At 45.0% G+C, this 14,642-nt stretch overlaps 1 protein-coding gene across 2 annotated transcripts in view; it reads left to right on the top strand.

Moving 5' to 3' along the window:
* The first annotated feature begins 7,514 nt into the window (after window positions 1–7,514).
* The window catches only part of LOC119323968 (AP-1 complex subunit gamma-2-like), a 12,204-nt gene continuing 5,076 nt past the window's right edge, over window positions 7,515–14,642 (top strand). The window contains exons 1-8 of one of the 2 annotated variants that reach the window (XM_037597684.1): window positions 7,515–7,731; window positions 7,829–8,131; window positions 8,229–8,370; window positions 8,733–8,906; window positions 9,387–9,566; window positions 10,851–11,005; window positions 11,289–11,379; window positions 14,457–14,620. In XM_037597684.1, coding sequence (XP_037453581.1) covers window positions 7,694–7,731; window positions 7,829–8,131; window positions 8,229–8,370; window positions 8,733–8,906; window positions 9,387–9,566; window positions 10,851–11,005; window positions 11,289–11,379; window positions 14,457–14,620 — 1,247 coding nt within the window. In that variant the 5' untranslated portion in view covers window positions 7,515–7,693. Of the gene's footprint in view, window positions 7,732–7,828; window positions 8,132–8,228; window positions 8,371–8,732; window positions 8,907–9,386; window positions 9,567–10,850; window positions 11,006–11,288; window positions 11,380–14,456; window positions 14,625–14,642 lie in introns of those variants that run through there. The other variant, XM_037597685.1, reaches the window with a different exon arrangement.

Below are 14,642 nucleotides of genomic sequence, written 5' to 3'. Positions count from 1 at the left end.
GGCTACGTACACAGAGAATGAGTTGTAGATGACCCCTAACATCCTAGAATATACGACAAGTCTTCATGAGCCTTCCTTTCACGTGCCATGGGCCGTCTTGACGTGACCCATTGGTGAACCGACATGGGGTCCTCGGTCCGGCCCATTTGGCTGGGAGACGACGTAGTAAGAGGCCCCTAGTCTGAGACGCTGTCACTGGCAGGTTCATGTCACAAGCCATCGTATGGTCACGACTGGTACCCAACACGTACAAGTGATGGCATAGTTCTTGGACCTGTGTAGTTGGTGAGTGTAGAGAGTGATCCTACCGTGATTGTTAATTTTCTCACGTGCCAAACTAATCTAAGCGGATCCATGGTTGGGATTGATCGGGATCGATGAGTACAAGGTAATAATTTCAGGGACCTAGTCTTCTATCTACTTCCGGTTGTGGTTTTTTGTTCATCTTGTTTTCATTGCTCCGTTTGCGAGCTGTAATAGTTTGAAGATTTTGTGATATTTTGAGACTTTTAATAATATGACTGCATGCAGATGCAGAGGCCGGGGGCAGACCTCCTTTTCAAAAAAATAAATAATTTCAGGGATTGAGAGGTTAAGGTTTGATTCCGACCGGTCCTATGAAATCGAGGTTTAAAATATACTTCACTTAGGTTTCCAGAAAAAAAAACATTGGGTATTGAGATACAAAATGGCGCAAAGCTGTAAGCATTCAACCAAGTGTTGGCTTATAAGCATTCAACCAAGTGTTGGCTACGAGCCTACGACCACCCTGGACCTATCCCCGTGTTGTAACATTGAGTCGTCTTGTGTAAACTTTCCTTGATCGCCCTCATCCTCCCACTCCCTCGCTCCTGAATCAACGACATAACGTGAATGCTATCCACATTTCTACTCTCATAGTAAATCAAAAGCGAGTGAATAAGTGAAATAAGGCGACGGTTACCAGGTTGTAGTATACGCAAAAAAGGCAAAAATAGAAGTTGTTGATTCATTTTTCATTCATGGATAAATGCACGTCAAGTTTGTCGTATAAGTCGCAAAAGATCAACACGGTTCCAAAAATTTGAACAGTAATACAATCTCTCTCTCCCTAAAACGAAATCACACTTTATTTAAGTAGTACAGATAACGAAATAATTTAATAACATATTTTATCCTGAAATGGATGAATTCATTTTGTCTTTAAGCGGTTTCGGGCTTGAGGCGGGTATTTTTTCTTGGGAAAGCAAAAAAAAATTGTGCCTACAATAATCATTCACAAAAAAATACATGAAACTTATCCTTTATTCATGCACGCGGACGTAAACATGTACTATATACCTTTTTTTTGCGGGAAATAAACACGTGTATGCCTAGTTATTTTCCGTATGGAGATTCAATTTTCACCTGCTCTCGAAGTTCATCACATAAATAGATAAACAAAGGTTTTCATACGAATTTCACTGAACCTTACTTTTGAGCTTCCAATTTGGCACATTTTATCCAAACGGGACCAAAGTCCCGAAATACGGAACAATTCAGGGGGCAATTTGCAGTTCTCCCCACCACCGTCGCCACCATTTCCACTCCTACAGATTGAGGTTTAAAACTAATCACGTAGGTAAATGTAGAGGTAGCGTGCCGACGGCGATCACATCGACCTTGGAACCATTCCCGACGCGCATCGTCACCTCGTCCTTCGCCAGTCTCCGCTTATTCCACAGCTCCTGCTGTGAGTTACAAATATGAGCAACGGCACCGGTATCAAATACCCAGGAGTTACTACGAGTACTGGTAAGGTACACATCAATTACATGTATATCACATATACCTTTAGTGTTGCCGGCCTTCTTGTCCGCTAAGTATTTCGGGCAGTTCCGCTTCCAGTGACCCTTTCCTTTGTAATAAAAGCACTCAGTCTCAGGTTTGGGTCCATTCTTTGACTTCTTCCCGACAACTGGCTTACCGGGCGCGGCAACATCCTTGCCGTCCTTCTTGAAGTTCTTCTTACCCTTTCCCTTCTTGAACTTGGTGGTTTTATTGACCATCAGCACTTGATGTTCTTTCTTGATTTCTACCTCTACCGATTTCAGCATTGAAAATACTTCAGGAATAGTTTTCACCATCCCCTGCATATTGTAGTTCATCACAAAGCTCTTGTAGCTCGGTGGGAGCGACTGAAGGATTTTATCAATGACCGCCTCGTCCGGGAGGTTAATGTCCAGCTGGGACAGGCGGTTGTGCAACCCAGACATTTTGAGTATGTGCTCACTGACTATAGAACTTGTCGGAGACTTCATATCTCTCGACCCGGGCATGAGCTTGGAAAACCATTTTCAGCTCCTCGAACATCTCATATGCTCCGTGTTGCTCAAAACGCTTTTGGAGTCCCGATTCTAAGCTGTAAAGCATGCCGCACTGAACGAGGGAGTAATCATCAGCACGTGACTGCCAAGCGTTCATAACGTCTTGATTCTCTGGGATGGGTGCTTCACCTAGCGGTCCTTCTAGGACATATGCTTTCTTGGCAGCTATGAGGATGATCCTCAGGTTCCGGACCCAGTTCGTATAGTTGCTGCCATCATCTTTCAGCTTGGTTTTCTCTAGGAACGCGTTGAAGTTCATCTTGACATGAGCGTTGGTCATTTGATCTACAAGACATATTTGCAAAGGTTTTAGACTAAGTTCATGATAATTAAGTTCATCTAATCAAATTATTTGATGAACTCCCACTCAGATATGACATCCCTCTAGTCATCTAAGTGTTACATGATCCGAGTCGACTAGGCCGTGTCCGATCATCACGTGAGACGGACTTAGTCATCATTGGTGAACTCCATGTTGATCGTATCTTCCATACGACTCATGTTTGACCTTTCGGTCTCTGTGTTCCGAGGCCATGTCTGTACATGCTAGGCTCGTCAAGTTAAACCTAAGTGTTTTGCATGTGTAAAATTGTCTTATACCCGTTGTATGTGAACGTAGGAATCTATCACACCTGATCATCACGTGGTGCTTCGAAACGACGAACTTTAGCAACGACGCACAGTTAGGGGGAACACTTTCTTGAAATTATTATGAGGGATCATCTTATTTACTACCGTCGTTCTAAGTAAACAAGATGCATAAACATAATAAACATCACATGCAATTATATATAGTAGTGACATGATATGGCCAATATCATATAGCTCCTTTGATCTCCATCTTCGGGGCTCGATGATCATCTTCGTCACCGGCATGACACCATGATCTCCATCATCATGATCTCCATCATCGTGTCTCCATGAAGTTGCTCGCCAACTATTACTTCTACTACTATGGCTAACTGTTTAGCAATAAAGTAAAGTAATTACATGGCGTTAAATCATTGACACGCAGGTCATATAATAATTAAGACAACTCCTATGGCTCCTGCCGATTGTCATACTCATCGACATGCAAGTCGTGATTCCTATTACAAGAACATGATCTCATACATCACAATATATCATTCATCATTCATCACAACTTTTGGCCATATCACATCACAAAGCAATTGCTGCAAAAACAAGTTAGACGTCCTCTAATTGTTGTTGCATCTTTTACGTGGCTGCAATAGGGTTCTAGCAAGAACGTTTTCTTACCTACGAAAAAGCCACAATGTGATTTGTCAACTTCTATTTACCCTTCATAAGGACCCTTTTCATCGAATCCGCTCCAACTAAAGTGGGAGAGACAGACACCCGCTAGCCACCTTATGCAACTAGTGCATGTCAGTCGGTGGAACCTGTCTCACGTAAGCGTACGTGTAAGGTCGGTCCGGGCCGCTTCATCCCACAATACCGCTGAAGCAAAATAATACTAGTAACGGCAAGAAAGTTGACAACATCTACGCCCACAACAGATTTGTGTTCTACTCGTGCAATAGAGAACTAGGCATAGACCTAGCTCATGATGCCACTGTTGGGGAATGTTGCATAAAATAAAATTCTTCCTATGTTCACCAAGATTCATCTATGAGTTCATCTAGCAACAAGAGAGGGGAGTGCATCTACATACCCTTGTAGATCGCGAGCGGAAGCGTTCAAGAGAATGGGGTTGATGGAGTCGTAATCGTCGTGATCCAAATCACCGGAGATCCTAGCACCGAACGGATGGCACCTTCGCGTTCAACACACGTACGGTCAGCGTGACGTCTCCTCCTTCTTGATCCAACAAGGGGAAAGGAGAGGTTGATGAAGATCCAGCAGCACGACGGCGTGGTGATGGATGCAACAGAGTTCCGGCAGAGCTTCGCCGAGCTTCTGCGAGAGGGAGAGGTGTAGCAGGAGAGAGGGAGGCGCCAAGACTTCAGGGTGCGGCTGCCCTCCCTCCCCCCTCCTTTATATAGGCCCCCAGGGGGGCGTCGACCCTGGAGATTAGATCTCCCAAGGGGGGCGGCGGCCAGTGGGGTGGAGTGCCCCCAAGGCAAGTGGAGGCGCCCCCCACCCTAGGGTTTCCAACCCTAGGCGCAGGGGGCCCCAAGGGGGGCGCACCAGCCCACCAGGGGCTGGTCCCCTCCCCACTTCAGCCCACGGGGCCCTCCGGGATAGGTGGCCCCACCCGGTGGACCCCCGGGACCCTTCCGATGGTCCCGGTACAATACCAGTGACCCCCGAAACTCTCCCGATGGCCAAAACTGCACTTCCTATATATAACTCTTTACCTCCGGACCATTCCGGAACTCCTCGTGGCGTCCGGGATCTCATTCAGGACTCCGAACAACTTTCGGTTTGCTGCATACTCATATCTTTACAACCCTAGCGTCACCGAATCTTAAGTGTGTAGACCCTACGGGTTCGGGAGACACGTAGACATGACCGAGACGGCTCTCCGATCAATAACCAACAGCGGGGTCTGGATACCCATGTTGGCTCCCACGTGCTCCTCGATGATCTCATCGGATGAACCACGATGTCGAGGATTTAAGCAACCCCATATACAATTCCCTTTGTCAATCGGTACGTTACTTGCCCGAGACTCGATCGTCGATATCCCAATACCTCGTTCAGTCTCGTTACCGGCAAGTCACTTTACTCGTACCGTAATGCATGATCCCGTGACCAGACACTTGGTCACTTTGAGCTCATTATGATGATGCATTACCGAGTGGGCCCAGAGATACCTCTCCGTCATACGAAGTGACAAATTCCAGTCTTAATTCATGTCAACCCAACATATACTTTCGGAGATACCTGTAGTGCACCTTTATAGTCACTCAGTTACGTTGTGACGTTTGGTACACCCAAAGCACTCCTACGGTATCCGGGAGTTACACGATCTCATGGTCTAAAGAAAAGATACTTGACATTGGAAAAGCTCTAGCAAACGAACTACACGATCTTGTGCTATGCTTAGGATTGGGTCTTATCCATCACATCATTCTCCTAATGATGTGATCCCGTTATCAACGACATCTAATGTCCATAGTCAGGAAACCATGACTATCTGTTGATCAACGAGCTAGTCAACTAGAGGCTCACTATGGACATATTGTGGTCTATGTATTCACACGTGTATTACGATTTCCGAATAATACAATTATAGCATGAATAAAAGACAATTATCATGAACAAGAAAATATAATAATAATCCTTTTATTATTGCCTCTAGGGCATATTTCCAACAAGATGGTCGGCCGAATTTGCAAAGAAGGCGATGCTATCGAAGACCTGGCCACGAAAGTCATGCTGGCGCTCTACTGGCCGATCTTGACCCCCAATGAATCACTGTGACTACGTAGCGGGACCTGTGTGTGCCACTAATGATGGAGCAAAATCTGATAGATCTCAGGCAGGAGGTCCCGAGCTAGTAGTCTAGACACCATCGTAACAGTGACACATGTTTTTACCCAGGTCCGGTCTCTCATCTGGGATAAAATCGTATATATGTCCTGCTTGTGTTTTGTTGTGTTTGGCTGGAGTACATAGTACATCTGATCTACTGCGGGATCATTGTGTGTCCTCCATGTGCCCTACCCCTCGGTTTATATAGGTACCGGGGGGGGGGGGGGTCTAGGGTTAATCCTAGTTGGCTACGTACACAAAGAATGAGTTGTAGACGACCTCTAACATCCTAGAATATACGACAAGTCTTCAGGAGCCTTCCTTTCACGTGCCATGGGTCGTCTTGACGTGACCCATTGGTGAACCGACATGGGGTCCTCGGTCCGGCCCATTTGGCTGGGAGACGACGTAGTAAGAGGCCCCTAGTCTGAGACGCTGTCACTGGCAGGTTCATGTCACAAGCCATCGTATGGTCATGACTGGTACCCAACATGTACAAGTGATGGCGTAGTTCTTGGACCTGTGTAGTTGGTGAGTGTAGAGAGTGATCCTACCGTGATTGTTTATTTTCTCACGTGCCAAACTAATCTAAGCGAATCCATGGTTGGGATTGATCGGGATCGATGAGTACAAGGTAATAATTTCAGGGACCTAGTCTTCTATCTATTTCCGGTTGTGGTTTTTTGTTCATCTTGTTTTCATTGCTCCGTTTGCGAGCTGTAATAGTTTGAAGATTTTGTGATATTTTGAGACTTTTAATAATATGACTGCATGCAGATGCAGAGGCTGGGGGCAGACCTCCTTTTCAAAAAATAAATAATTTCAGGGATTGAGAGGTTAAGGTTTGATTCCGACCGGTCCTATGAAATCGAGGTTTAAAATATACTTCACTTAGGTTTCCAGAAAAAAAAAACATTGGGTATTGAGATACAAAATGGCGCAAAGCTGTAAGCATTCAACCAAGTGTTGGCTTGTAAGCATTCAACCAAGTGTTGGCTACGAGCCTACGACCACCCTGGACCTATCCCCGTGTTGTAACATTGAGTCGTCTTGTGTAAACTTTCCTTGCTCGCCCTCATCCTCCCACTCCCTCGCTCCTGAATCAACGACATAACGTGAATGCTATCCACATTCCTACTCTCATAGTAAATCAAAAGCAGGTGAATAAGTGAAATAAGGCATGGCTACCAGGTTGTAGTACACGCAAAAAAGGCAAAAATGGAAGTTGTTGATTCATTTTTCATGCATGGATAAAAACACGTCAAGTTTGTCGTATAAGTCGCAAAAGATCAACACGTTTCCAGAAATTTGAACAGTAATACAATCTCTCTCTCCCTAAAACGAAATCACTCTTTATTTAAGTAATAGAGATAACGAAATAATTTAATAACATATTTTATCCTGAAATGGATGAATTCATTTTGTCTTTAAGCAGTTTCGCGCTTGAGGCGGGTATTTTTTCTTGGAAAAGCAAAAAAAATAAACATGTGTATGCCTAGTTAATTTTCGTATGGAGGTTCATTTATCACCTGCTCTCGAAATTCATCACATAAATAAACAGTTTTCACACGAATTTCACCGAACCTTACTTTTGAGCTTCCAATTTGGCATATTTTATCCAAACGGGACCAAAGTTCCGAAATACGGAACAATTCAGGGGGCAATTCGCAGTTCTTCCCACCACCGTCGCCACCATTTCCACTCCTCCAGATCCACCCTCCGTCCTCCTCCTCCTCCCCGCTGCCCGCTGCCCGCTGCGTGCTTCCTCCCGCCCCAACCACCTCCGCAGCCAGATCCCGCGAGCTCCCACCCCCACCCCCACGCCCCCGGCGCGCGCTCGCGCGCGCCCTCCCGGAGATCCCAAGCTGGATACCGTCGAGAAGATCGTCGAGGACTTCGCCTCGGACATGGCCCTCAACCCCTTCTCCTCCGGCACCCGCCTCCGGTCGAAATTCACCCCCGATCCGCCGCGGCAACGCCGCGAATCGCGCCTGCTTGCTTGCTTGCTCTGACCGGCCGAGCTTCCTTCCTCCCTTCCGCAGGGACATGATACGGGCGATACGCGCGTGCAAGACGGCGGCGGAGGAGCGGGCGGTGGTGCGGCGGGAGTGCGCGGCGATACGGGCCGCGATCAGCGGGGACGGCCAGGACCTGCGGCACCGCAACATGGCCAAGCTCATGTTCATCCACATGCTCGGCTACCCCACCCACTTCGGCCAGATGGAGTGCCTCAAGCTCATCGCCGCCGCTGGCTACCCCGAGAAGCGGATCGGCTACCTCGGCCTCATGCTGCTCCTCGACGAGCGCCAGGAGGTCCTCATGCTCGTCACCAACTCGCTCAAGCAGTAGGGCTCACCCCCACCCCACCCCCTGTCTCCCTGCTGCTGCTGCAGAGTGTTTGCTTTCGTTATTGAGTAATGCTAGTGCTTGATTTGGGGGCAGGGATCTCAACCACTCGAACCAGTTCATCGTGGGGCTCGCGCTGTGCGCGCTCGGGAACATCTGCTCCGCCGAGATGGCCCGGGATCTGGCGCCTGAAGTGGAGAGGCTGATGCGAAGCAGGGATGCTAATACAAAGAAGAAGGTGCTTATTTTTGTACCGCAATTCAGTTTATAGTCAGTGAATCCACTCATCCAGTAGAGCTAGAGCATGTCCAGAATAAGCATCTTCCCGAGGAATTGTTTGTATGTTAAGATTTGGGGTGAAACCTAGGTTGATTACGAAGCTGCACATTGCTATCGAAGCCATTCACTTTGGATTGTCAAGTGCACAAATAGTAAATATAAATCTGGGTGCTCTGTTCTGCAACAGTATGAGTGCATCTTGGCCCATCATTATTTTTGATAATATTTTATTTATTTTTACTTGGCAGTTATTCATTTTTGCTTCACACTTCTACACTATGGACACAATACTTTCATGATATTCTTGTCTCTGTTTATTAGGCTGCTTTGTGCTCTGTAAGGATTGTAAGAAAAGTCCCGGATTTGGCGGAAAACTTCATGGGTCTTGCTGTATCATTACTGAAGGAAAAACACCATGGGGTTTTGATATCTGCAGTTCAGCTCTGCACTGAATTGTGTAAAGCCAGCAAAGATGCACTGGAGTACCTGAGAAAGGTAATGACATTCTTTTAGTGTTACACCTGAGGTCTGTTTTGACAATAACTGGATTACGACAATGATCGATAATTATATTTATAGTTGTAGCCCATCATGTGTTAATGTAACATCTCAACTATTTATGATAGTGAAGTTTATTGGTAGAGAGTTTTACACCTTCTAGCGGTCAAGAATTCAAGCTGCAGTGTTTCATAATAGAAAATATTCTTTGACCTGCAGTCTACATCTTATGTTTCAAATTACTCAATTGCTTCCATATATTATCTCCCAAGATCATCAATACATCACCTTTTGTTTTCTACTCCCTCCGTCCCAAAATAAGTGTCTCAACTTTATACTAACTTTAGTACAAAGTTATACTAAACTTGAGACACTTATTTTGGGGCGGAGGGAGTAGCATTTAACTGAGTACTTTACAAGTTCTAAATGACACTACCTGACGCAAGACCTATCCTCTAACTCAATATTTCATTGTAGAACTGCATCGAAGGTCTGGTCCGAATACTTAGAGATGTCTCCAATAGTTCATATGCTCCTGAGTATGATGTTGCTGGCATTTCGGATCCTTTCTTGCATATCCGGGTTCTTAAACTTATGCGTATGTTGGGTCAAGGTGACGCAGATTGCAGTGACTATATGAATGATATTCTCGCTCAGGTGATTGCTTAATATCTGTCATCTTTGGTTTCACATGCACATGCACAATGCTGTCATTTATTGTTGTCCGTGCAAAGCATGATGATTTGATCAATTCCTATTGCTTGAGTTATTTTTAATTCTAGTTTCATCTGGTTCCTTAATCTGCATTGGCAATGGTTAACTATGTATTCTTTTTAAGAGGATATGCAACATCAGTAAGTTAAGTGATCTTGGGCAACCGAGCTACAATGTGGGGAAACATATATTTTAACTGTTCAAATCACAATGGTGGAAAGCGTCAGATAACAATATCTGCTTGAAAGTGCAATAATAAATCATGACAATTGGCAAAGCCTTGATAGAGTAAAGAGCAGCAGATTGAGGCTCTGTTGAAAAAGGCGATGCCTAGGTGGCGCTTAGTTACGCTTAGGTGCTAGGCAACGGCTAAACGCCTCACCTAGGGCATAAGCAGTAGTCTAGGTAGGGCAAGCAAGAAATTGTCCATTCCAGCAAGAAATCATACCGTATTGCACTTGCAGGACAAATGAGCCATATTCCAATGGTAGCAGCTGGTAGTTTACTCATTTACATGTTATAAATTAGTGGCATACACATATAAACCCAAAATACAACCCTGGTAGTAAAAAATGTACGTCCGCCTAGGCCGCGCCTACGACGCTTAAGTGTCGCCTAGATGAGGAAAGAAACTGCACACGCCAAACCAAATTGTTCTAAATTAAAAGTTAAAACACAATGACAATCTTAGAACAAACAGTCGTGAACTTCTAGACTCGAGCAACTTAGCAGCGTGAGATGAAAGAAAAACCTTGCTGAACTTTATTGTTACATCACACAAGTAATAGAACCCAGCAACTCGAAACACAATGGAAGCACGTAATACATGGCTCAAGAACCAAGCTAACAATCCTACAACAAATCTGCAGTAAATTCTGATATATCTCTTGTTGACCTTCTTCCAGTCAGGGGATAGGCTTATAATATTGTAATGTTATGCAACACCGTGAGCTCAGTTTTGCTCTTTTTTTGGTCTAAAGAACAATTTTTGCATACTTAACCCATTGCTCAGGTAGTTCATGTTGTGTTAATTACTGACTTGCTGTATACTGTTGTTCCTTTAGTTCCAGCTTAGGGTAGTGCTGCATGTGTGTTGGATTAGAAGACACATGAAAGATTATTTTTTCTTCCCTATTTACTGAAAATTTACCACAACGTGCATTTTTTTGGTAATCGGCACTTATTTGCATATCACATTGGAAAAATAACTGTTGTATTCTTTTCCAGGTCGCAACAAAAACCGAGTCAAACAAGAATGCTGGAAATGCCATCTTATATGAATGTGTTGAGACTATAATGGGTATTGAAGCTACTAGTGGTCTACGTGTCCTGGCTATTAATATTCTGGGTAGATTCTTGTCAAACCGCGATAACAATATAAGGTTAATTTTTTATTTATTTTGATCTCGATTGCTTATTTTTTCTGTAAAATAAGGTGTCTGAAGACTTCTATTCTCTCTTTTACCTGCTAATTGTAATAGGGAAGTACATTGAACTTGCAGCTTTAGTTTATAACTGTAGCTTCAGCTATACTTGTTTTCTGGTGGTGATGCATCAAACAATTGTCTCTATTTTTCCTCTGAGCAATTATATCAACAAAAATGTTTATCCATCTGTTCCGTTCTGGGGTAAAATTTTCACTGTTCATCTATTTTTTTCTTTCAGATATGTTGCTCTGAACATACTTATGAGGGCCATTACAGTAGATGCACAAGCCGTACAGAGGCACAGGGTGACAATATTGGAGTGTGTAAAGGTAAGAGTATGCCCTGTCTGATATGCTGAGTATTTGTCTTCTACTGGGGTTTGGGGACCAATGTATGTTCAGTATCAGAATAAGGGCTCTCTCGTTAATTCCTCAGCCTCCGAACGCCCACACTGTGAAAATTTCAATATGTTAGTACGGTCCTCCCAGAAAAAACAACAACAACAACAAAGCCTTTAGTCCCAAACAAGTTGGGGTAGGCTAGAGGTGAAACCCATAAGATCTCGCAACCAACTCATGGCTCTGGCACATGGATAGCAAGCTTCCACGCACCCCTGTCCATAGCTAGCCCTTTGTCGATACTCCAATCCTTCAGGTCTCTCTTAACGGACTCCTCCCATGTCAAATTCGGTCGACCCCGCCCTCTCTTGACATTCTCCGCACGCTTTAGCCGTCCGCTATGCACTGGAGCTTCTGGAGGCCTGCGCTGAATATGCCCAAACCATCTCAGACGATGTTGGACAAGCTTCTCCTCAATTGGTGCTACCCCAACTCTATCTCGTATATCATCATTCCGGACTCGATCCTTCCTCGTGTGGCCACACATCCATCTCAACATACGCATCTCCGCCACACCTAACTGTTGAACATGTCGCCTTTTAGTTGGCCAACACTCCGCGCCATACAACATTGCGGGTCGAACCGCCGTCCTGTAGAACTTGCCTTTTAGCTTTTGTGGCACTCTCTTGTCACAGAGAATGCCAGAAGCTTGGCGCCACTTCATCCATCCGGCTTTGATTCGATGGTTCACATCTTCATCAATACCCCCATCCTCCTGCAACATTGACCCCAAATACCGAAAGGTGTCCTTCCGAGGTACCACCTGGCCATCAAGGCTAACCTCCTCCTCCTCAGATGTACTGAAACTGCACATCATGTACTCGGTTTTAGTTCTACTAAGCCTAAACCCTTTCGATTCCAAGGTTTGTCTCCATAACTCTAACTTTCCATTTACCCCCGTCCGACTATCGTCAACTAGCACCACATCATCCGCAAAGAGCATACACCATGGGATATCTCCTTGTATATCCCTTGTGACCTCATCCATCACCAATGCAAAAAGATAAGGGCTCAAAGCTGACCCCTGATGCAGTCCTATCTTAATCGGGAAGTCATCGGTGTCGACATCACTTGTTCGAACACTTGTCACAACATTATCGTACATGTCCTTGATGAGGGTAATGTACTTTGCTGGAACTTTGTGTTTCTCCAAGGCCCACCACATGACATTCCGCGGTATCTTATGATAGGCCTTCTCCAAGTCAATGAACACCATATGCAAGTCCTCCTTTTGCTCCCTATATCTCTCCATAAGTTGTCGTACCAAGAAAATGGCTTCCATGGTCGACCTCCCAGGCATGAAACCAAACTGATTTTTGGTCACGCTTGTCATTCTTCTTAAGCGGTGCTCAATGACTCTCTCCCATAGCTTCATTGTATGGCTCATCAGCTTAATTCCACGGTAATTAGTACAACTCTGAACATCCCCCTTGTTCTTGAAGATTGGTACTAATATACTCCGTCTCCATTCTTCTGGCATCTTGTTTGCCCGAAAAATGAGGTTGAAAAGCTTGGTTAGCCATACTATCGCTATGTCCCCGAGACCTTTCCACACCTCAATGGGGATACAATCAGGGCCCATCGCCTTGCCTGCTTTCATCCTTTTTAAAGCCTGCTTCACCTCAGACTCCTGGATGCGCCGCACAAAACGCATGCTGGTCTCATCAAAGGAGTCGTCCAGTTCAATGGTAGAACTCTCATTCTCCCCATTGAACAGCTTGTCGAAGTACTCCCGCCATCTATGCTTAATCTCCTCGTCCTTCACCAAGAGTTGGCCTGCTCCGTCCTTGATGCATTTGACTTGGCCAATATCCCTCGTCTTCCTCTCCCGGATCTTAGCCATCTTATAGATGTCCCTTTCACCTTCCTTCGTGCCTAACCGTTGGTAGAGGTCCTCATATGCCCGACCCCTTGCTTCACCAACAGCTCGCTTTGCGGCCTTCTTCGCCATCTTGTACTTTTCTATGTTGTCTGCACTCCTATCCAGGTATAGGCGTCTGAAGGAATCTTTCTTCTCTTTAATCGCCTTCTAGACATCATCATTCCACCACCAGGTATCCTTATCTTCGCTTCTCCTTCCCCTGGACACTCCAAACTCCTCCGAGGCCACCTTACGGATGCAAGTCGCCATCTTCATCCACACATTGTCCGCATCCCCTCCTTCCTCCCAAGGGCCCTCCTTAATTACCCTCTCCTTGAACACCTGAGCTACCTCCCCCTTGAGCTTCCACCACTTCGTTCTAGCGACTTTGGCACGCTTATCCCGCTGGACACGAATCCGAAAGCGGAAGTCAGCAACCACCAGCTTATGCTGGGGTACAACACTCTCTCCAGGTATCACCTTACAGGCTAGGCACGCACGCCTATTCAAAATCTCCATAAGAGTGGCTGAATTTTTACGTTGGCTCGCCAAGCCTATCACAACCCTCCTCCTTTACCCGGGCTTGGGACCGGCTATGTTGAGACAACATAGGCGGAGTTTCCTCCCAGAAAAAAGAGAAAGAGAAAAATCTGTCTTAACTTTTCTTTATCTTCTATGATGTTTGTATTTCTCTCATCATCTCTCTCTCCTGAATTTTGTGAATCAAAACATGTCCCTGTACAAGAATAGCCAGAAATGCTAGGCTATTCCTTATACTACGAGTCTGCTTGTGTTGTAAATACCTTTCCCCAATGCTTTGCATATTTAGTCTAACTTCTTATCATGAATCTCATATTTCCCTGCTCCCTTGGAATAGATAGCTCATAGCTTCCTACTTGCTAAAGCTTGATTCATTTTGTCTGGGCCTTTGGGGGCATAGTCCTGTTTGGATATTGCTGCTCTTTCACAGCAATATTTAACTCACGGTTTTACACCACACTGATATATAAGTAACTCAAACCTTTCTGTACAGTAATTCAGTGTTGCAATCTTTCAGGCTGTAACTAACATTTCCATTTATTAATTCTGGAACCTTAGTTCTGCTATTTTGGCTTGTAACATTTTCAATCACCTGTGCACTTTTCAGGACGCTGATGCCTCCATTCGCAAAAGGGCCCTGGAACTTGTTTATTTGTTGGTCAATGATACAAATGTAAAGCCTCTGACCAGAGAGCTAGTCGACTACTTACAAGTAGCTGATCCAGACTTCAAAGAAGATCTCACAGCCAAGATATGCTCCATAGCTGAAAAGTTGGTATTTTTCTCTCTCTCT

Source organism: Triticum dicoccoides, chromosome 6B (assembly GCF_002162155.2).
Source record: "Triticum dicoccoides isolate Atlit2015 ecotype Zavitan chromosome 6B, WEW_v2.0, whole genome shotgun sequence".
Lineage (NCBI taxonomy): Eukaryota > Viridiplantae > Streptophyta > Magnoliopsida > Poales > Poaceae > Triticum > Triticum dicoccoides.
Note: the sequence above shows the minus strand (reverse complement) of the source record. Positions and strands in the feature narration are given on the sequence as shown.